The 25,137-nt window shown below is 37.0% G+C and overlaps 1 protein-coding gene across 6 annotated transcripts in view; it reads right to left on the reverse strand.

The window, feature by feature from the left end:
- The window catches only part of SS18 (SS18 subunit of BAF chromatin remodeling complex), an 80,977-nt gene that overhangs the window by 11,344 nt on the left and 44,496 nt on the right, over positions 1-25,137 (reverse strand). The window contains exons 2-7 of one of the 6 annotated variants that reach the window (XM_084958239.1): positions 21,329-21,457; positions 13,061-13,228; positions 12,148-12,252; positions 9,294-9,386; positions 8,462-8,584; positions 4,514-4,647 (exon numbers count right to left, since the gene is read on the reverse strand). In XM_084958239.1, the coding sequence (XP_084814365.1) occupies positions 4,514-4,647; positions 8,462-8,584; positions 9,294-9,386; positions 12,148-12,252; positions 13,061-13,228; positions 21,329-21,389 (684 nt within the window). In that variant the 5' untranslated portion in view covers positions 21,390-21,457. 6 annotated transcript variants of the gene reach the window in all.

The raw sequence follows: 25,137 nt of genomic DNA on the forward strand, positions 1-25,137 counted from the left end.
CTGAAGCAGAGAGAAAGAGGGAAGCTATAAATACAAGTGGGGTGGTGGGGACACAAGTCATACAGGGTCTTGTAGGCCATTATATTACTCTGAGTGGAAGTGAAGTCACTACAGGGTTAGGAACAAAGTGGTGGCCTAAACTAATTTTTTAGGTCTTTTAGGGTTGCACTCAGCATATGGAAGTTCCCAAGCTAAGGGTTGAATAGGAGCTGTAACTGCTGGCCTACACCACAGCCACAGCAATGCCAGATCTGAGCTGAGTCTGTGATCTACAACCACGCTGGATCCTTAACCTACTAAGCCAGGCCAGGGATCGAACCTGAATCCTCATGGATCTTAGTTGGGTTCATTACTGCTGAGCTATGACGGGAACTCCCCTCAAGTGACTAATATATTTAATAGATCACTCCTGGTCCTATGAGGAACATATCCTGGAGAGAAGCCAGGATGCAAACAGGACACCAGGAAGGAGGACAGCACAATGATCCAGAAGAGTGAGCATTGCGAGTATGACCTGGGCAAGAGCAGGAGGCTGTGAGACATGGCTAGATACTGTGTGTATTTTCAAGGAAGAGATAAGATTTGCTGATTGACTAGATGTTTGATTTTAAAAAGAACTGAGTCAAGGATGACTCCAGGTGTTCCGCCTGAGGAAGTGGAAGAATCAAGGTGCTGTTCATCGAGATGGGAAAGCCTGACAGAGGGGCAGCAACCCCTCACAAAGCTCTCTCTCAGTGCTCCCTCTTTTAATGCATCCTGCACACTGCTACAAGAGGCACCTGCCTAAACCACCAGTATAATTAGAATTCTACTGGGATTAAAATTCTGCATTGGTTTTCCATTACCTTAACTATCTCCATTTTACTTTTCCTAAAATGACGAGAACAAGAGGTGTTTGGGTTGGGAGATACAAATAAAGTAAAACATGAGATAGATGTGGGGAGACTACTAACACTAGAATAGCTAAAATGGTCCCCTCATTTCTAGTGAAGAAGTTGTGGTGGGCAACTACCCAACAACATGGGTCTTTTTCTACAGTACAGCCCCCAAATTCCTGAAAATTTTAAGGGGTAGAATAATTATAAAAGATACAGGAGTTCCCGTCACAGCACAGCGGAAATGAATCCAACTAGGAACCATGAGATTGCGGGTTTGATCCCTGGCCTCGCTCAGTGGGTTAAGGATCCCGCGTTGCCATGAGCTGTGGTGTAGGTCACAGATGCAGCTCGGATCTGACATTGCTGTGGCTCTGGTGTAGGCCGGCAGCTGTAGCTCCGATTAGACCCCTAGCCTGGGAACTTCCATATGCCATGGGTATGGCCCTCAAAAGATAAAAAAGACCCAAAAAAAAGAAAAAAAAAAGATGCATATTATATATCTGTCATTTATATCATATATCATGTTTATCAAGTGCCAGCCACTGCTAGATACAACTTAAAACACTTAAAAGGCTCCACATCATTATCAGGATAAAGCTCAAGTTCCCCAATATGGCTCAGAAGAGCCCCCTAATCTGGCCCCAATTCACTGCTCCACCTCCACCTCTTCTTTACTGAGTCACACCTTTTGGGGGGTGGGGGTGGAGAAGAAAAAGATACTTTTACTGCTTTGCAAGGCAGAGGGGGTCACAGCCAGCTAATGCCTTCAAGACTGTGCCCCTCTGTGGAGAGATTAGGAGGTGGTTTTATAGTTTGGGGAGTGGAAAACAGGGCCACAGATACGGATCAGGGTAAAGGCAGGCTTGCATTTGTTTTTCAAAACTGGTGTTTAGTGGTCCCAGGACCAGTTCTGGTGGTCCTCCTCCTCCTCAGAATGAAGAATGCCTCATCAAGTAGTTCTTCAATTTGTTGGGGGTTTTAGTTCTACAGAAAGACTCAAAGATGTTGTTAGGTATATTCCTTGAGGATGAACCAGGACCCTGCCCAAGGCTGTACTGTCGCCTCTTGACTGCTCCTCCCTGGTCTCTGCATCCCCTCCCCTCCCTGATTAGCAACTGTTTGAACCCACCCTTTGGAACTCAGGGAGGGTCATGGAGGTTGAGGCTTATTTCCCAAAAACAAGAAATGGAGGACACAGAAAGGCCCATGTGCCCAGGAGGCTCACAAGACCTGGCTTGGTTACATTTTCCCCCCTCCTCAATCATGAGAACAGGTATTGGGCAAGAAATGGAATGTTTGGGGTGGAGATGTTAATCATAACCTCGGCACAGGAACTCAGTTTTAGGGAGACTGAGTCACACATCTTAACACTAGTCCTTTGTAAATGTACTTCTTTCTGACCGAAGACCCTTCTACCCTTTATAACCAGCTGGCTAATACACTACTTACTCTTGAGCTCTTGCACTTGTCTAATACTTCCCAAGGAACAGTTCCACATACCTGGGTTAGGAGTTCTCCGTCAAAAAAAATTCCACCTTTCCTCATACAAGTATTTCTCACACTATATTACATCGTCTGCTTACTTGTCTGTACGTCACCTAACGTGCACAAAGCCAGAGTCCTTGCTGATCCTGTTCTCCAATATATCCCCATCTTAGGTACCTGGCATATAAATATTGCTCAAGAAACATTTGTTTAATGAATGATGTTAAGTTTGGGGGATTTATTTATTTATTTAGTCTTTTTTGGGCCGTACACACAGCATATGGAGGTTCCCAGGCTAGGAGTCAGATTGGAGCTGTAGCTGCTGGACTACACCACAGCCACAGCAATGCCAAGCTGGGTCTGTGACCTACACCACAGCTCACGGCAACACCGGATCCTTACTCTACTGAGCAAGGCCAGGAATCAAACCTGCGTCCTCATGAATACCAGTCAGATTCATTTCCACTTTGCCACAATGGGAACTCTCAAGTTCTGGGGATTTAGAAATATGCTGATTTAGAGATAAAATGATGAAGCTGAAGAAAATGTCAAGACACCCAAAGAGAGATGTTCTATACACAGTTGGAAAAATGGAGCTGAAGTTGGGTTGAGAAGGGGAGCTACAGATACTGAAAATGTAAGACAGGGTGAATACAGAGACTGAGAAAATCACTAAGCCAAGGGTTGGTGTTTGGGTAAAAAAACATGAGTAATAAGTAAAAAATAAAGAAGGAGTCACTGAAAATGCAAGAGGAACAAAATAGGATGGTAACATAGACGCTAAAGAGGACCACATAATGAAAATAGGAACACTGTCAAATGCTAAAGTGAAGTCAAGGAAGATCAAGGCAGTTGCTCCACGAGCCATAAGGACCAGGTCTGTTTTACTTATCCAGGTGCTACCACGGTGTCCAGAACACACAGAAAATCAACAATATTTGTTAAATTAGGGAGTAAAAGACCACCTTTCAAGAGTTCACTTGTGGATCAGAATGAGCCTAAATTTTATCTGCTCAGGTGTTTTGTCCTTAAATACACACTAGTCAACACTTATTTTACTTTTAAAGTTTAGATAAAACTTCTGCCTAATCCTTTGATTTAGTTCTAGCGTATTTAAAAAAAACTATATATATATATATTATATATATATATCACTCATTTGTCCATACGCTTTTAGTTTAAGTCTCTTGTATCTCTTGACTGGAAAGTGTCAGTACAAGGAGGTTGTTCATAGGCTTGAGGTTGTTCATAGGCTTGAGATCATTGATGAAACTGCTGGTCATGCCTCAGATTCTAATCAGCTCTGAATGTGAATTGTTCTTCAAACCAGATTATATACACTGGTCCTTGAACCCTACTTTATTAAAAAAAATAAACCTATTTTAGGTATCTTAAGCTTTAGCTTTCACTAGAAGAAAAGTCAGACAAACCTGAAATCAATCCAAAAAAACCTGCCAACATAATAAATCATTCTAATAATGAGAGGATTATAAGAAGACTCATAAAACAATGACTATGGCATAGATAGTTAAGTCTGAGAAATTTACTGATGTTGGTTCAAGAGAATATAGGCATCTTAGGATGAGATACACTTCTACATACTTGAAGGTAGTAAAAGGAAAGATTAACAGAGGAGAAAGATGATTAATATCTGGGATAATGGAAATGTGATGGAAGGAGGCAATAGAGAGAGGTGGTAAATATGAATTTAGAAAGAAGGGATATCATAGGTGCGAAGGAAGTGTGGTGAATATGCTGAACGGAAAATGAGCACTAATGAGAGCACTGACTCAGATGGACTCCACACAGCAATGGGTCATGGGTAGTTCTGAGCAATGAACATGAAGGAAATCAGAGGCTTTAGAACATGGAATAACGTTTGAAATAGCTACGTGAGTATGCCTGGGGGATAAAGACCAGAGAGAGACTATGAATGAATGAGTATGAATGATCATTGGTGCCTAAGAATAAGATGTTTAACATGTTATAGTAACTGTGATTGACTGTACCAGCATGCCCTGAAAAAGACTCAAGAGTACATGTAGTACAAACAAGAGGAGGGAAAAATGAGTCTTCAAGTGAAAAATGTTTAACCTAATCAAGAGTGAGCAAACAATGCGGCAAGTCATACAACTGGCCAAATAACATACCTGGTCATATCCGTAAGGCCTCTGCTGTGGTGGCTGTGGTGGTCCAGGCTGTGTTGGTCTGTAACCCCCATACTGCTGACCTTGTCCCTGTGGATAGTTAGGATACTGAGGACCTGGACCACCCTGTGAAGGACCTGCAAAATAATTTACACAAACAAAAGCCCAGAAAAATATATAGTAAGTCCCTTGAATTCTTAGAAAGGATTCAGCATGAGATGTTATTATACTCTCTTTTTTTTTTTCCTTTTCTCTTTAGGGTCACACCCACAACAACATATGGAACTTCCCAGGCTAGGAGTCCAATCAGAGCTGCAGCCCACCGGCCTACACCACAGCCACAACCACAGCAACACCAGATCCTAGCCTCGTCTGCAACCTACACCACAGCTCACGGCAACGCCAGATCCTTAACCCACTGATCGAGGCCAGGGATCGAACCTGCATCCTCATGGATACTAGTCAGGTTCGTTAATCACTGAGCCACGAGGGGAACTCCTATACTCTCATTTTTAAACTAAAAAGAATAGTTTTATAACTTGATTTTCCTCAAATGGCTTTTGAAGTAAAATCCAAAAGTTACAGTAAGTAAAAAAAAAAAAAAAAAAAAAGCAAGGAGACCACCATGTACCAAGATGCTTTGATTCAGTGTAACTATTGTGCTATGTGTTAGCCATTAAAATTTCACACGTCAAAATGAGTCAAAGAAAATCAGGGAGTTCCCGTCGTGGAGCAGTGGTTAACGAATCTGACTAGGAACCATGAGGTTGCGGGTTTGGTTCCTGCCCTTGCTCAGTGGGTTAAGGATCCGGTGTTGCCGTGAGCTATGGTGTAGGCTGCAGACGCGGCTCGGATCCCGTGTTACTGTGGCTCTGGCGTAGGCCGGTGGCTACAGCTCCGAATGGATCCCTAGCCTGGGAACCTCCATATGCCGAGGGAGCGGCCCAAGAAATAGCAAAAAGACAAAAAAAAGAAACTCAGGAGTTGGAACACAGATTAACTCCATGATGTTAAGGAAATTCACCTATACCTCTATTAGAAAGTTAACCAGTATAAGCAAAAGGTAAAAGAAAAAGCAAGAAGCAGACTCAAATTAACATACTGAAGTAATTTCTGAATAAAGTTTAGAAATCTGTGATAGTTACAGCTGGATAGCTCTACGATTTATACTTGTAATCACTAAAGGAATCACAAAGAATGATTTTATGTGTAAATTCTAGATTTATATTCACAATCACCAAAAGAATGTTTTATGCTTTGCACTGACAAAAAACAAAAAAAACAAAACACAGTATTTTCAAACGAAAACTAAAAAAGATTTGAAAAACCACAGGCTGAAAGTGAAAAAACCTGATTCAAAAGTTGTACTCTGTGTACTCATCACCTTTAATATTTAACCCATATAAATGAATGATTTCAAATTCCAGAGGTGGCAAGGGACTAATTTGGCTTGCCAAACAAATGTCTATTTAATAAACTCTACTATTGTCTATTGTCAAGAATGCTTTGTAAACCATAAGTTGATGCTTTGATGCTTAAATGTTTTCTATCAGAGCCATTCAAAACCTGTCATAAAAAACACTGACTTCATAGGAAGGTGTCAAAGAGAACAATAAATTTTCAAGCTTAAATAAATTCCATCTATCTACTATTTAATTATTATACATCCAATTATTAAAATTCTTAAATTTTCTATTAGAAGTAAATGTGACAACTGAAACCTTATAGAAAAGCAAAACAGGGATGTCTCCTTTAGGGTGCCCAATGTCTGACAAAATAGCATTTAAATACTGGAGTTCCCTGGTGGCCTAGTAGTTAAGCATTTGGTGTTGCCACTACTGTGGCACAGATATGAACCCTGGCCCAGGAACTCCCACATGCCGTGGGCATAACAGGAAAGAAAGAGAAAGAAGGAAAGAAAGAAAAGAAAGAAAGGAAGGAAGGAAGGAAGAAAGGAATTAACTACTTAAACCCAAAAGCATTAAATTTCTTTTTTCTTTTTTGAAAATTACTAAATTCCTTTTACTCTCTTTCCACAGAAAATAATATTTTTTTTACATCAATACACTTACCTAATTGATCATATTCATTTTCATGCAATAACAATAAAACCAGACTACTCTATTCAAATAGGCAACAGTTGTGAAATGGAAATGCCATTTAAAATGAGCATGAAAGTAACTTTGTAAAGACAAGAAAGCCATGGAATATTTCTAATGTTATATCTGGAACTAGGGAACCAGGACTCATCATTTTGGGGAAAAAAAATGCCTGACTCCCAATACCTGACTGAATTTCAATGCTTATGTTGAAGGGGTAAGAGAATTTCAGCTTGATTCTAGATCTTAGATTTGCTATCACAGATGGAGAGAGGTGCCCATAGTAATAGCACAGCTTAAACCAGTGAATAAAAATAACAAGACATTACTGATCTTAAAAAAAGAGACCATGTCAGCAAAAGATAATGTCAGATTAAGCAGCTACTTCTCCTATTGTGGGAACCATATGTTCCTCCACTTAAAGCAGTTATAGAAGCCTGAAATTTAAGACTGAGATATCAGGTCTTTATCATTCCTCACTCCCTATCTAACAGTCAGATAGCCAATTAGTATATATTATAGTGAGTATGTCATAAGAAAAGATGGCTATACTTCCTCCAAACTCTGTAAGATACATACCTGCAATAAATATAGCCCTGTGGATGTGTATACTGCTATTTAAATTGTGAATGAGAAAAACATATTCTTTATGCATTCCAAATAGATCTCATTTGTACCCTAAAAGATCAATGTTACTGTTCATGGAGATAGTCATTAGTTTTAAAAACATACCTGCCAAGTAGATTATGTAGATATCTTTAATAACCACTCAACTCATCAGTTTTCCAAGTAGCACGTACAAAGCTACTGGCTGATCATGAACCCCAAACAGGTTTAAGAATTCATTTAAGAGTTCATTTTAGGAGTTCCCATCATGGCTCAGAGGAAATGAATCTGACTAGCATCCATGAGGACGTATGTTTGATCTCTGGCCTCGCTCAGTGGGTTAAGGATCCGGCATTGCCATGAGCTGTGGTGTAGGCTGGCAGCTCTAGCTCCGATTCGACCCCTAGCCTGGGAACCACCATATGCTGCAGGTGCGGCCCTAAAAGGACAAAAAAAAAAAAAAAAAAGAATTCATTTAAAATGACTACATACCTTACCTTTGGTCAATGAACCATCTCTAGCTTCTGTTTCTTTTTAAATGGATCACTAGTTTAAGAACAACATTCTAAATAAACATTCTAGTAATAGACTAAGCTAAAATTGTAAATTTTTAAAAATGCTAATTCTTAGAAAAATAAACATTAAATACCCACTTCCATATTATTTTTTTTCTTTTTAGGGCCACATCTGTGGCATATGGAAGTTTCTAGGCTAGGGGTTAAATCAAAGCTGCAGCTGCCAGCCTACACCACAGCCACAGAAACACAGGAGCCAAGCCACATCTGTGACCTAAGGGGCAGTTCATAGCAAGGCTGGATCCTTAACCTTCTGAGTGGGTCAGGAATCAAACCCACACCCTCAAGGATACTAGTCAGGTTCTTAACCCACTGAGCCACAACAGGAACTCCTACATTTTTTTCTCTTTCATTTTATGGCTGCACCTGTGACGTATGGAAGTTTCAGGGCTAGGGGTCGAATTGGAGCCACAGCTGCAGGCCTAACACCAGAGCCACAGCAACGTAGGACTGGAGCTGCATCTGTGGTTCATGCTGCAGCCTGTCGTAACACCAGATCCTCAACCAATTGAGTGAGGCCAGGGATCAAACCCACATCCTCACAGAGACAACATCAGGTTCTTAACCCACTAAGCTGCAGTGGGGAGGGGGGGGACCTCCCCATTTCCATATCTGAAGAGAGTACTCATCACATTTTTGGGTGAAAGAAATAAACTGCAGTGAGCTATTACCGTAGCCCTGCTGCTGTCCTGGGTAGCCCTGCTGCCCTGGGTACTGCTGCTGCTGGGGTGGATAGCCCTGCTGGGGAGGTGGTCCTTGGTAAGCATCCTGCTGTTGGCCGTACTGTGAGTTTCCTACAGGATAATTGGAGAAGAGGAAGAAAAAACTGAGAGGTTTGCTTAATTAACTTTTTTCCTCTAAGATGCTTAGCCAACGACACAAGAACAAAATGAAATGCCATATTGATTCTTAAAAGTTAACAAAACAAAGAAAAAACTCAAACCAAACAGAAGGATTTCGGCCAAACAAACTGCAGTTAAAGCCAATTTTGCAAGGTTGAACTGCAGCATTTTCAGCGTCTCTGCCATACGAGCATTACATTTACTGGAACATCACAGTCATAAGATCATGACTATGCTAAATAAAATAAAAAAGACAAAATTAAAGACAGCTACAAGAGCACACACTAGCTACACAAGATCAGCAAGCTGTTTCCTAAAGGCACTATACTTATATGTAAAATTATACATATGTAAACACACACAAGAAAAAAAAATTGGACTGAATGGATTTATGTTCAAATAGAAAGTTTCCACTGAGGAAAAAATTATTTTAAAATGTTTTAGTCTTTTTATTGTTGTTAGAAATGGCAAGTCATGGTTATACATTTGAAATATTTGTAAGGAAATTATTTTGATTGCTCTAGGCTCCCTGTAACTTTTAAAATAGCCAGCAACTAGTATTCTACGAGAGCTTTGCATGGGTAGAAGTTGTCTTATGCAAGAATTTTGGTTCCTGTAGAAGGGGATATATATGTGTATGTGTGTGAAGGTATATAGATACCTCCTTCGTAGTAATGTTGTGAGGAATCCTCATAAGGCCTATCGTAGCCTTGTTCAGGATACGACGGTTGCTGATAACCGTAATCATTATGACCTACATCAATTCGACAAGAGACAGGAAGAAACGTTAATGGCCACTGAGTGAAAACCCTAAATATATTTCAACTTTCAGATAAAACTGAAAAAAAAAAAGAAAAAGAAATGGAAAGACATAAAAACTAATTGCAATTGCATTAGCCAAATATTTACCAAATGTGATTGTTTTCATATGAGATAACGTGCAAGTATTTTTTTAAGCAAAAAAACAGTTTTAGAAACATTACACTTAGTCTTAACTCTGATAATCCTCAATCAAGGAGGGAAAAAAACTTTATCTTCCATTAAAAAAAGAGAGAGAATGAAAGCATTTAGGCCTTTCACATGTAAATAACTTGAATTAAATTAGAATGAACAAAGGAAGCAATTATCATATTTTGTCAAACACCTGTTCTGCTGGTCGCCAATTCCACAGCATATGCTAAAACAATGCAAAATATAGAAGAGCTCCATAAGTTTTTTTCCCCTGAAAGAAACTGAAGCAATTTTTTCACATTTTCTATTCACTTGCCTAAAGTATTTGTATCTCAGAGTATTTTCAGATGAAAAAATATATTGCTTAATGCTGCCATTTAGGAGCCTTTAGAAAATATTTCTAGAGTATCATAAACTTCATAAGATTAACACTGTGTTAAGTACTAGAGTACACCTTTTATTTTAAGTCATGATAAATTATACCAGCAAGATGACTGGGCTTTCATGAAATCAATACTCTAGTCCTTTTAACTAAGGTGCCCAAAGAAATTGCAGGAAATATCCTTTCAATTAGCTAAAACCTGAACTAAATTTTAGGAGAATAGCTAATTAAGGAAGGAGGAATATACTTAAGAATAAATGTAATATTCATTGCTCCAGTATTCCAATGTTCCCAAGCCACCTCAGCAAAGTCTACATTATGGATTGGCAAACTATGACCTACAGTCTAAATACAACCAGTGGCCTGTTTTGCTTCACTGGAACAGTCATATTCATTCATATTTTCTATAGCTGTTTTCATGCTACCACAGGAGTTCAGTACTTGAGACCAAGACCATATGACTTGCAAAGACTAAAATTATTTACTCCCTGGCCGGTTATAGAGAAAAAGTTTGCCATCCCCTCATCTACATATTTACTGGCATAAGTATCTGAACATAAGAAAATATCCAATGCTGTTTAAGAAAATTGTTATAAATGAATACTCTATGTACATGTGAGACAAATATTATTGATACACATCTATGCAAAAATGATACCATTTAAGTTTTAAAATTCCATTATGTAATAAAATAAATTACTTATAGCAACTTCAAAGTTCTGCTATTTATAAAAATAAGATCTATTTTGAATAGAAAGTTCATATTTATAACAATACAAATTTCATACTTCAGGAAATATTTAGGACGAAAATAAGTGTTAAATTCAACTCAATTCCTTAAAATCTATTAAAAATTAAACAAATCGATCATTTATTTTCAGCAGACTTCCTAATGTATAACATTTAACAAACTAGATTTCATTGCTTTGAAATAGCTATAATCTATATATGAAGTTTTTCATTAAAAAAACTAAAAAAATAATGTCTACATGTGAAAGGACAAAGAAAAAAAAGCAACAGTCTAAATTAATTCAGGGTAAGTAAAACAGATTTTAATAATACACTTTTTTCTAACCAGAATTATCCATATATATATCCACTGCCACTAATGAACATTTTGTGTGCAAAATTCTACAGGTGTTTGCTCTGCCTGTATAAGCAGAATCTCTGCAGAAAACACCTATGTCCTTATATTACTTATGCTTTACCCACTGACCAAAAAAAAAACTTCCTGTAGATTACATTAACTTCTGGTCAAATGGTCCTAAATGCTTTAGCTTGAAGTTCTTAGTTTTCCCCAAGTTTAAGTAGTTTACCTTAAATATGTGAAGGGAGCTTAATATAAATGAAGATTTTGGCAAATCCTTCCAAACGAGATAAATAATTTTACCATACGATCAACCTCTAGTTGATCAGTTTTATTTGTTTGGCTTATATATTCTTTAACGTTATATCATAACATTTTCGAACATACAGGAAAACAAACTATAGGGTGAAAGCCCACTTGCATGCTTGGATTAAAACTAAGCACAGTACACTTTGTGCACTTTTTCAAAAACCACCTTCCAACTAAAAAATAAAAATACCATTAACCTAAATAACGAAGATTAAAATGTGGTTTCCAAATGCCTTTCTATTCTACTAACCATATAAACAAACAGCTGTATTTTGGATATAATTTAGCCTCCAAAATCCTTCTCAAATGCAAATGCTAACATATCTAACCACAGTTCTTTGAGACATATGCAACAATGACCAACATAGTGAAACTTGGAAGAATACTTGGAAGAATACTTTGTATTTACACAATTCATAAAAGTAAACCAACAGGTGAACTTTATGGTATATGAATTACCTCAATAAAGCTGCTATTAAAAAAAAAATCAGTAACACTTGCTTTGGTTCAAACGAACAATTCCAAATATAAAAGGATCCTCTTTTAATATAAGAAAGGATTCCAATGACAGAACATCATTCCTGATGGTACTAATATGGAATATCTAAACAAAATATACTTTAAAATAGATTATAAACTAAGGCTACCATTGATGCTTGAGATTTTCTAAATTTGGAAGAAACGGATTGTTAGTTTCTTCATTCTCATTAAGATGTTTGGAGTAGCTATCTACAGGAATACTGGGCAGGGATAGAAAATGGGAAAGTTAACATTAGGAGAGATTACCATCAGGGTAATATTGCTGGTTCATGCCTTCTGGAGGACCTTGTCCACCATGACTGTACTGGTCCCCATAATAGTCTTCCTGGCCTGAGTACTGCTGTGGTGGGCCTGAAAAACCACAACCAGTCAAGATGTAAATAGTTTGTTCTCTAGGTCATCAAAGGCTTTCTTTCTAACCAGATGTTGAGATTATTTATTTCAGCTGTAAATTCCCTTCCCATGCTTCAGCATTTCAGATACTTTTGACCTTCTTTTATACACACACACAAATACACAGCAACAACACATGCCACATGTCACAAAAATTAATGGTAAGACCATACATGCAATATCAAATGACATCAACTCAAAAAAAAAAAAAAAAAAAAAAAAAAACACTAGCTTCTTTTGGGGGGGGGCACATCTGCAACATATGGAAGTTCCTGGACCAGGAATCAAACCTGTGCCACAGCAGCAACCCGAGCTACAGCAGTGACACCAGAGTCTTAATCCACTAAGCCAATAGGGAATTCCCAAACACTAACTTCTTAAAAATGGATTCAAAATAGTATAAAATTAATTTTCCTTTTATTTTGATAGTAGAGCAGCTTGAACTAAATTAGGGTTTGTTTCTGATCATATATTTAGAAACTTCTTAAAAATAAAAGTGTATTTTCTGCTGTAAATTATAAGCTTTTGATAAAATTTTACAATGTTATCTTTTCCCAGAGAAGAATAAAAGAAAGCTATAAACCAGGAAGTTCATATCCACTTTGTGATCCTTTGTACCCACTAACTGCACTATCTTTTAAGAAAAATGATAAAATATAATTTTAAATATCCAGAAACAAAAAGCTCTGGCTTTGCCTTGATTAAAAGTTCACTAAAATGTAAAGCCTTTCAACTACTCTTAAATCTTTTCCAAATGTAGTCTTACCCTGTTGAGGTGGTCTATAGGGAGGAATCTGTCTCTGACCCATCATATGATTGCCTTGGTTAACTTGACCCATCATTCCCATAGGTGGCTGCTGGCCTTGGTAATGCTGTCCACCTCCCTGTGGCATATTGTACTGTTGAGAGGGAGGTTGCTGATGCATCATTGGCCCTGAAAACAGATAAAATATTATGCACATGCTTTTTGCATATAATTTTAACATCTGAAGAGAAATACAAAAATCTTTTATGATCATGTAATACCTAAACTATGTAATTTATTGCAATATAAACTGACTTCAAGTAATAAAAACAAATCTTTGAATACAGTTCACATGCCTGCTATAATCTGCAAACAAGGGAAAACAACTAATTCAAATTCATCATAGTTGATTTGAATTCTATTGGAGGAATATTCTAGCAATTTCTAAAAAAACAACGAATACAATATATGAATATCCTGAATGTATATAGTTTTCATTGGTACTATATAATATTTATCTATATAATCTTTCTAGGAAAAAACAGACTCTTTATGCTACGTAAGAAAATATGCCAAACAGAGTAAAGCACAAAATCACAAAGCAGATCAGCAAACTAAGAGAAAGAAATCTAATTTCTGGATATCTATTTTTTTTCCCCTTTTTCAATGCCCACTCATTATATCATGGTAGATTATACTATTTATATCAGTAAAATTTCATAAACTTAATTTTAAAACAAAAATTGAAGGGTCCTCCCTTTTTCCAACTTTAGGATTTATAAACTAAAACGGTCTTCTTGAAATCAAAGGGCTATACAAGTGCTTCTTATATGCTCTAATGCACATACACAATCATAAACACCTAGGCAGAGGACTACATACAACAAGCCATAGACTTAGATATCAGAACCATGAAGTTTCCAAAGTAAGCAATATTGAGGCAGTCAAACTACTACTACGACATCAATTGGCAACAGGAAAAATATATCACAATATAATCAACAATGGCCATAAAGTTCTGTGTTGCCATCTACCAAAGTAAGCAGCTCCTCAGAGGTTCGCTGGGCTAAGTTACAGTATGGAGAGCTTCTCATTCTGCCATTACAACCATTACTGTCTGAGAAGTATGTATGAGTCCTCTCCCAGTTCACTGTGTAAACAGCTACACATTCCCACTTTTACTGACTTGGGGAAAATTTAAGAAGAGAGTACAAAAGGCAAAGAAACTAGAAAAGTTTTACAGGCAAAACTGCCCTGATGAGCCAAAAGCTCATCATTTATTTATATAAAAATTCAAAACAAAACACCTCAACTCTTTAATATTACTGACCTATAATAGCAGCAGCAATGTAAGCAGAAAGAATTCACTTTCCCAATTTGAAGAACTAGTTATCTAAAGACGTTTACTTTAGATAGTTAGCTTTAGTTATCAGAGCTAACTTTTTTCCTCTTTACCTTCTTCTTTTCCAATTTTTTTCCTTCTAACTTTATCATAAATATAATCATTTCAAAGGTTACTCTGGGACTTCTTTTTCAACAATGAAATAAACTCTTAACAGGAGGGATAAATAAGGTGGCTCAGTGGAGCAGGGGTGGCAGGGAGAGGAAGGAGAACTTGACACAGAAGGCACCTAACTTTACCACACATGCTTTCACATTAATTTCATGTAAACCATTATTTCATGTAAACCACTAACACTTAACAGAGGTAAGGATCCTAATTTTCAAGTTTTTAGCCAAGGAATCCAAAGATAACATTATAGAAGCTCATAGATATTAACTGGGAATCATACAAAACCAAGTTTGATTTCAAAGCAATTTATTCCACTATTCTTCCCGGCCTCTACTCAAGCCATAGCAAATTTAGTAGTTCAGATCAAATTATGCAATAAAAAAGTTCCAATAGTTTAATTGAGGTTATAATTTTTAAAATATATCTTGTATATAATAAAGTGTTGAGTATGAGTGTTCATTATATAACAGGGAGCATGACTTGCCATTTATAGAATTCATTTTCAGTAAATGAAGGTTTTGCCTTGTCTTTCTTCTCCAACACTGATTAAAAACCTCTTGTTTTAACAGAAGATAACTATAAAACTAAAGCATATAATATGCACTGGAACCAAGATTAAAAATAAAGGAGAAAGAAAGGAAAAACATAACAGCCAGGGGGAAAATCCAAAAGGATACAATAACAACAAAATTCTAAGCTTTGCTATAAAGGAGAAAAGTAATTCTAGTTTAAGCCCTAGACAGAAAAGACCATGCCACTTGTGCTTTATCTTTTGGGACTGTCAGCAGTTTCAATCCCAAAGAGCTCAATTACCACCCTCCTTTTATTCTCTGTCACTTCTCTCCCTCTAAGGATCCTCAACATCATTCAGGATCAAGCCTAAAACCACAGAGAATGGAGGAGGAGAGCACTGCTAAATCATAGGGCTTTTCATCTTCTTCCTTGAAGCCTTATCCATTAAAAAAATTATGACTTCAATTCAGACTGTTTAGGAAGCATATTATTTTTCTTATGATAATGAAATATGCTACACTGGCAAATAAATGTGTATTATCCCTTGAGATGCTAATGGAAATGAGAGCTAAATCTCAAAAGTTTACACCAAAGTAAGTTCTAAAAATTTTGTACTGCAGAGTGAAGATTACAAAATGAGTCTATTATAACCATTTTCTACCAACAGTGGCATCACGCTTTACACTATATGCTTAAAGGTTATACTTTATCTCTTAATAAATCATCTTGATGCTAAGATGCACTACCAATTGTGATCTTATATACATAAATATTCTCCTAATGTCTTATCTAGACTATGCTTCTGTGTTTGTAAAGGACATATAACAAATGTACCTCACCACATTATTGCTTTCCATCTTGAGCTTTATGCCCTAACAGACATCCTATGGAAATGATGTCTTAAACAGATGTAGAATATCCCCAAATCACCATATTTTTTACATTATTGGAATTTTTTGCTCCAATAAGACAGTTAATACTAGTTTTATGTCATGATAGGGTTTAAAAAGAAGAATTTTTTTAAAGACTCAGCTATAAAGATAAGTTTTAAATAATTTGTGAAGAATTTATAATTGTAGAATTTTTAAAACTATATACATATAAATACATACATATGTGTGTATATATACTCACATCTTCAGGTGCAAACCAATATACTAAAACTATAAATCCTATCATTAAATCTATGAATTACTTTAAGTGAAGGTTAAAAATGATAGCTAACAGTTAATGAGCATTTATTATGGGCCAGACACTAAGCGAAGAGCTTTGTGTCTATTATTTATACTTCCCAAACTCTAGTAGTATTGTTACCAACCTCACTTTACAAATAAGAGCATTTAAGGCATACAGCATTAAGAATCTCACCCAAAGTTGCTCAGTTAGGAAATGGTGAGAACTCTAAACCTATGCTCTTAACCACTGTGTGTACTTGCATGTCAAACCATACCTCTCCCATGGAATATCTCCCAGGAAAACTCTTCTATGTAACACTATCAATAAAATCCTAGAAAATGAGGTTTCTTCACCTCACCTATTATCTCTTTGTTGTAAGACTGATTGTGAAACCAAGTAGATAATACCCACCCCCAAGTCTATTTTCTTATTCATATTTCATCTACTGCTCATGTTTTACTACTTGTTCCTTAACCACCCAATCTCAAATTAAACCATTTATAGCTTGCATTTCAATATATTACTTATGGTTTATTTGCAAAAAAAAAAAAAAAAATCCCTGATTTCCAGTAAATTCAATAAACTAGTCCTCTACTTAATAAATAGCCATTTAAGGAAAAATTCTTTACTTAGCTAAAATGTACATCTGCCCTCATCAAGAATTTTAAGTATTTCATGGTAAGACCTTTAGATATAATACCAAGGATAAAAGAACAAGAACCAAGTAACTAAGGAAGTTCCAGAAGTTTAGTAAAGTAACTGTAACTAGTACAAACTTAGCTGAGTTTACTAGCAACCAATGAAGGAATAGAAGAACCATGGTAGATTTTATCTAGTTAAAAAGAATAGTTCACTAAGAGATACTTTTCATATCATGAAGTAAGAAATATCATAAAGGTATTAAAAAGTATTAAAACATAACAGTATCAATAACTTGTTATTGTCATTTGCTTCTTCAGCAACACAGGCCATCCTTGCACATTATTCCTTACAATAATCTTATCTTAAAGCTGTGATTTTCAACTGTGGGGGATTTCGTCCCTAGGGGGCATTCAGAAACCTTGGAGACATTTTTGGCTGTCCTAACTGGTGGGGGGTTGCTACTGCCACCTAGTGGATAAAGGATAAAAGTACTGCTGAATATCTCAGCACAGGACAGGCCCCCACAAGAAGTTAGTCAATTCATAACGTCAGTAGTGCTGAGTTAAGAAACTCCGGATTCTCAAAGGCATTATTCTAAATCACAGGCATCTCTACAAACTAGTTTAAGAATGCAATTATGTATTCAGTTTTCTGGTGAGAGAAAATTAGAAAACGGATATATTGTGGCTTAATAAATCCAGCAAAGTAAAAAGCTTGGCAATTTCTTAGTAAACCCCTCTTACACAGTTTCAACTATACTATATAATAACATTAAAAAGTAATATTAAATAAAAACAAAGTCACTACTGAACATCTACTAGAGGAATCCCAAAAGCTCTAGATTTATGGGATACAAGGGACAATCTGTTGTGAGAGTTAAGATCCTATCTTGCCCAAGCAGAAAGCCATGGAGATGGGCTATATTAGAACACATGGCTTTGTGTCACTTACCATGAGAGCTGAAAAGTTACAAATCATCAAGTACAGAAGAGATTATCCTGCCCAGAAAAACTTCTGAGGGAGTGGACTATAAATAGGTATGACTTGGGATATTTATAAAATACAATTTCTAAAACGTACCCCTAGAAATTCTGCTTTAGGAGTTCCTGTCGTGGCGCAGTGGTTAACGAATCTGACTTAGGAACCATGAGGTTGAGGGTTCGGTCCCTGCCCTTGCTCAGTGGGTTAACGATCCGGCATTGCTGTAAGCTGTGGTGTAGGTTGCAGACGCGGCTCAGATCCCGCGTTGCTGTGGCTCTGGCGTAGGCCGGTGGCCACAGCTCCGATTAGACCCCTAGTCTGGGAACCTCCATATGCTGCGGGAGCGGCCCAAGAAATAGCAAAAAGACAAAAAAAAAAAAAGAAAAGAAAAGAAATTCTGCTTTAGCCAGTATGGGGTGGAGCAGACAAATCTTGTTTTAACAAGTACCCCCACATGATTCTGATTCTAGTAGTCAGGTTCACACACTGAGATAGAGTTCTAAGGGAAAGAGTAACCAATAACCATTGTCCCCTTCCAGCATAAAAGAATATGGTTCATACAAAATGTTTAAGCTAGAGTAGAAATGCATCCCATAAGGGCATCTAGGATGTTAGCTATAAAATCAATCCTAAGGAATATGTGTTACATTAATACCCAGTGGATGATACACTTTAAGATTTGTGCATTTCATTGTATGTAAATGTTACCTAAAGGAAAAAACTATTAAAAAAATCAAACGGTGGGCTCTAATGATAAGTAGGCTAAGTGTTCATGAGTGAAGTGTACTAATATCTTCGAATTACTCTGAAATGCATTTTGGAAAAAAAGATGCCATTAATGGATGTGTAGAAGAGATGGATGATAAATAAATTTAGTAAAATATTAACTAGAATATAAAAGGCAATTATATAGTAACAAATGCCTTCAAGTTTTCTGGAAGTTTGAAATTTTATATTAAAAAATTGGAAGAACATTTTTAAATTAATCCTAGAAGAATATATAAAGATTTCTCAAAACTCAACAGTAAAGAAAAAAAAAAAAAAAATCAACCAGAAAATGAGCAAAAGACATTTCAGTGAAGAGCTATACAGATGGCAAATAGGCACAGGAAAAGTTGTTCAGTATCAGTTGCTATTAGGGAGATGCAAATTAAGACCACAATGAGACATTACTACACATTTTTAGAATAGCTAAGATAAAAAATACTTTGACAATACCAAATGTTGGCAAGGATTTGGAGAAAGCAGATCTCTCATGCATTGCTAGTGAGAAGGGAAAATGGCACAGCTATCTTGGCAATCAGTTTGGGCAGTTTCTTAAAAAACCGAATATATACTTATCATATGACCCAGCAATAGCACTCCTGGGTACTTATCAGTTATTTATCCCAGAGAAATGAACGCTTACATTCAAATAAAAACACAATCATGTACACAATTGTTCAGAGCACCAAAATGTCCCTCAATAGCTGAATAACTAAACAAACTGTGGTACATCCATACCATGGAATACAGCAACAAAAAGGTATGGATCTCTGATACATGCAACAAATTGAATAAATGTTAGTCATGCTGAATAAAAAAAGCCCACCTCAAAAGTCTGCATACCATATTGATTCCATTTATGTAGTATTGTGAAAATGACAAAAAGAAAAGAGTAACAGTGGCTGCCAGGGTAAAGATGGCTGCAGGGAGGACACAGGACCTCTGCATATCATCTGTGCAACTTTCTATAAACCTATGATTACTACAAAATAAAAAGTGTTTAAAAATGAGTCCTAATGAAACTGTTTATAATCTGTTGAACAGAAATGCATCTGGATTCTACCTCACAAACCTGAAAGGCTTTGGTATAACTGAAAATCATCTGTTTTATCTGACAGTGACTGAATGGCAGGCAACGGACAACAATACCACAGAGAAGACTGCTAGTTTTCTAATTCGTTTCCGCAGCAGGAAATCTAGCTAATCAATCAATCAACAAATAGGATAAAACAGCAAAACATGACACAGTTCCTAACTTCATAGAACTTAAGAGTCTAGGGAAAAATAATTAAACAGATATTTACAAATAATTATGTAATTACAACTACTCAAACTGACTCCTAGCCTGGGAACCTCCATATGTCGTGGGTGTGGCCCTAAAAAAAAAAAAACCACCTGCTGCTATGAAGAGCTTAAGTACAGGCTACTAACTACCCACAAGAGGATTGTATGCTGTCTTGTGAAGTAATTTAAAACTTAGGAAGATTAGAGGTGATTTTTATTTTATATTCTACGCTTGTCTTCCCTATCCCCCCAGATTTTTCACATTAAATATTTTTATTACCAGAAAAATGTCATCATTGGGAAAGAAATTACAACCTTGAAAAACTCATCCAAAATAGCAATAATGATCAAGAATAAGTAAAACATCTAGTCTAAACTACAATGCAATGGCTGTATATACCTAACAAAAACAAACCTGAAATATTAGCAATATTTTATAGATTTACCAATTTTAACAGTGAAGAGAGACGAATGTATACATAATTCTCACTCATTCAAATCTACTACAGGGGTCAACATGACATATCTATGGAATAAAATACTTGAAATAATTCTTTTAAATTTTTCTATTTGTACTTTAAAGGAGAAAAATTCAGTGTAATATCACAGTATTTTTTAATATTGAAGGTTTACTAAATTTACTAAATTGAGGATTCCTGAAGCTCCTAAGCCAAGGGGAATGGGGGTGGAGGGGCTTTGGATCATGCCCAGAAGGACTAGAGACTGAAGACTGAGATATGTGAGCAATCCATCAACCAGTCAAATCTGCATAATGGAGCCCCAATATAAACTCTCAACACCAGGGGCTAGGGTGAATTCCCCAGGTTAGCAAGACTCTGTGTGTGTTGTCACACATCAGGACCAAAAAAGCAACTCATCCTGACTGCATAGGGAGAGAAACCACATTCATACATCTTGTAGATTTTTCCCTTGGCTGATACTAATACGTTCTCTTCGCTGTAATAACTGAGTATAACAGCTTTCAGTGAGTTCTATGAGTTTTCCAGCAAATCACTGAACCTGAGAGTGGTTCTGGGAACCTAGAACTTGTTATTGGTGTCAGATGTGAGGCCAATCTTGAGGACCATTCTGGGCAACTTTGCAGTTGGCGAGATTCAGAGGAGAGGAGTCTTGGGGACTGTGCCCTCAGATCCTCGCAGCAGCCATTCAAACACATCACTCCTGCAGTGATCCCTTTCTTTCCCCTCTCTTGCAGCGTCAATGACCCCCTCTCCAATGGATCATTTCTATCAGTAACACAAACATGATTTAAAATCTTCCCATCTTTATTTTTTCTTTCATCTTAAAAAAAAAAAATCTTTAACCTATTACATCTTCTTCCAGCTTTGAATCCATTTTTGCTCTCCTATGTCAAAAAGTACTGAAAAAAAAAAAAAAAACCTGTCTTTACTCACTGTTACTTCTCTTCCCATTTTCTCTTGAACGCAATGCAATAAAGCTTTTGCCTCCATCCATTCCTCCACCAAAATTGCTCACCAGTCATAAAATCCAATGGTTACTTTTCAGTCCTCATCTTACTTGACCTATTAGCAGAATTAGACATGTTTAATGATTCCCCCTCTTTAAACTTTTTCACGTAGCTTCTGAGATACTAACTCTCTTGGCTCTGCTCCCACCTCACTGACTACTCGTGCTCAATGTTCTGAGTCCTGGAAGGAATCCATCATCTTCCTAATGTGAAAATGTTGGAGTGCTCAGGAACTGAATCCTCAGACCTCTTCTCTTCCCTGCTTTTATTCATTTTTTTAAATGATCCCATCTAATCCCATGGCTTTTAATTATCTAACCTCTCCCCTCAACTCTAGACTAATATCTCCAACTGCTGTTATATCCACTCAATAGGTCACTCAAATTTAACATGTGCCAAACTAAAGTCTTTATTCCCCTAAATCTGCTATTCTCCCTGTCTCTCAATCTTAATGAATGGCAATGCTATTCACTCAATTACTGACCATGAAGTTATGCTTTACTCTGTCCTCATGAACTCCACATACCAGCCATTAATAAATCCTAGCAAATCATGGCAACTCTATCTTCAAAATACATGGGAAATACCCTCAATTTTTTCTCATTTCTTCCACATTAGGACCCTACTCAAAATCACCATTACTTCTTACTCAAATACAGCAAAAGCCTTTTCTGGTTTTTGGGAGTTTTTTTTATGGCCACACCTGAGGCATATGGAAGTTCCTAGGCTAGGGGTCGAATCAGAGCTGCAGCTGCTGGCCTACACCACAGCCACAGCAACATTAGATCCAAGCTGTGTCTGTGACCCATGCTGCAGCCTGCAGCAATGCCAGATCCTTAGCCCACTGATCAAGGCCAGGGATCAAACCCACATCCTCAGGGAAACTATTTCAGTTTCTTACACCCACTGAGCCACAAGGTGAACTCTTCAAATACAGCAAGAGCTTTTTAAAAAGTCTCCTGCTCCCACATTTGTCCAACTACAGTCTATTTTCCATTGTAGCCAACAGTATCTTTTTAAAACATACATACAAATCATTTTATTCCATTGCTCAAAACTTTCCAGCAGTATAGCCACTCTCCCAGAATAAAATCTAAAATCCTAATGGACTACAACACAAGGTCTCTGATGGCCTGGTTTCCTACTCTATCTTACATCTTCTCCCTACCTCCACTCACTCACTCACCCTCAGCTATTGCTCCTTGCTATTCCTCAAACACAGCAAGTGTGCTCCAGCCTCCTGACTGCTGTTCCTTCTGCCTATGCAATGCTCTTCCCAGTGTCAGCTCACCAGTGAAAATAGCACCCTAAAATAACACATAAAACCTCAACTTTCTCCTTCCCTTCACTTAGCTTATTTATCTTTATAGCACTTACCATTATCTGTCCCATTTCAATCTTATATATTAGTCTTTACAAAGAATAGGAAGCTCTTCTTCACCTAACAATTTTTATATAAAGTTAGCAGCTTAATAGCATTTCACAAAGTATACTCTATAAAACTTTATAGTCCTCACTTTGTATAGCAATATGGGCTATATAAATGACCTTGCCAGCCAAAATTATGCAAAATGATCTTAATAATCAATGGGGAAAATAAAATTGTTCCATGGTTTTAAAATTCTCCATCATGGAGTTCCCGTCGTGGCTCAGTGGTTAACGAATCTGACTTAGGAACTATGAGGTTGCGGGTTTGATCCCTGGCCTTGCTCAGTGGGTTAACGATCCGGCATTGCTGTAAGCTGTGGTGTAGGTTGCAGACGCGGCTCAGATCCCGCGTTGCTGTGGCTCTGGCGTAGGCCAGTGGCCACAGCTCCGATTAGACCCCTAGCCTGGGAACCTCCATATGCCGCAGGAGCAGCCCAAGAAATGGCAAAAAGACAAAAAAATAAATAAATAAAAATAAGTAAATAAATAAAATTCTCCGTCAAAATTTTAGAAACTCTACTGATGTTACAAAAAAATAGTATAAAAACACTAATATTTATTTAGTACACTATAACATAAAACATTAGAAATATAGAGAATTACAATGTTTCATTTCTTGGATTTTATTTCCAATAGTATGACTTTTCATTTCTCTAGTAGACTTTTATCTTTGTTGGCCACATCCTTCTTTGAATTAGCTAACTTTGTGAAATAACATGTACTGCTGGGAGCCAAGAAAGCTGCACAACTACATGCTTTGTTGTATCTGCATAACTGATGGATTCACAGGGATCAACCACTGACAGAATCTGAAAGTCACATGAATGGTCATCAATGGTGACACTCATAAATGCAGTGATTTGTGGACTGAAGAGACAGCAGCCAAGTTGGTACTTTATGCAAGTATTCACAGTTAACATACCAGAGCACATGAACTACTACTCACCGTTAATATACCATAGTTCGTGAACTGTGAACCATGTTGCTGGAAAACAGGTATTATTTAACTAAACTGTAACACATTCATACATATTAGAACTGCGCAATACCCCGCCTGCCTGTATTTCCATAGGATGTGTTTCCTCATATACAGAATAAGGACAATAATAGTAGCCACTAAAAATGTTGTGGGGATTAAATTAAAGACATGTAGAGGCATGAGTGGGGAGTTTGGGATGTAAACTGTTATACACAGAATGGATAAACAACAAGGTCCTACTGCGTAGCACAGGGAACTATATTCAATATCCTGTGATAAACCGTATGGGAAAGAAGATGATAAAGAATGTATATACATGTATGTATACCTGAATCACTATGCTGTATAGCAGAAATTAATATAATACAGTAAATCAACTATAATAAAATTTTTTTAAAAAAGATCTATAAAGCACACTTCATCACAGTATATGGCACTAAAGAGCACTCACTGAAAATTAGTTCATATTTTTGATAAAGTAATATGAGAGAAGGGGAGAGGAGGGAAGGAAAAGGGATGGGAAGACGTCTCAGACCTTTCAAGACAACAGCAAGAAACATGCTGAGTCCTCCAAAGTACTTTATGAGTAATTATTACAGAAGTCTATCTGGACCCTAATATACCAAATGTTGGACCAAAGGCCTGATATAACTATATTTGAAATAACTATACTTTCATAAGAGTAACATTACCGTTTCAAAATTCTGAGAACAAACCATTTTAAAAATTTAAAGTCCTATGTCATAAAACTTACCAAATGTTTCCACGTGTGCTAAGTAAAGGTACATAGCCTCAATCTATAAAGATCTCCTTCAAATTAGTAACAGACAAACCACAGAATAAAGGACACAAAGAGGGACTTCAAAGACAAAATGCAAACAGCAAGTGCTACAGTCTGAATGTGTCTCCCCCAAATTTATATGACAAAATCCTAATGCCCAAAGTGAAGGTATGAGGGAGGAGGTGTTGCAAGACATGTTTCCTTGAAAACTCCATCTTGTCCTTCTTTACTTTATCCCATCTTCTTGTCTTACTTTATCCCATCTTCCTTCTTGGAGAAACAGTCACAGTGCTGGTAAATGACTTAAGCTTAAGAGCAAAGACCTAAAGGCATAAGTGACTTAAGCTTAAGAACTGTTATGTGCCTAGAGGTCAGAGTAAGAGCTTAACCCTTTACCACCTAAGTGGCTTTCTAAACAAACCCTGTATCATCCACCCATAGCCACTCCTCACTTGATCTCACAATAAAAGCAGTGTGGTTTCTTGAGGCAGGGCTCTTGGTCCCTGAGATCTGGAGTTCCCTGGCGCTCTTGGTCCCTGAGATCTGG

Source organism: Sus scrofa, chromosome 6, assembly GCF_054392235.1.
Source record: "Sus scrofa isolate SSC_HxYL_T2T_F1_AM1 chromosome 6, Sscrofa_HxYL_maternal_Yorkshire_Landrace_v2.0, whole genome shotgun sequence".
Lineage (NCBI taxonomy): Eukaryota > Metazoa > Chordata > Mammalia > Artiodactyla > Suidae > Sus > Sus scrofa.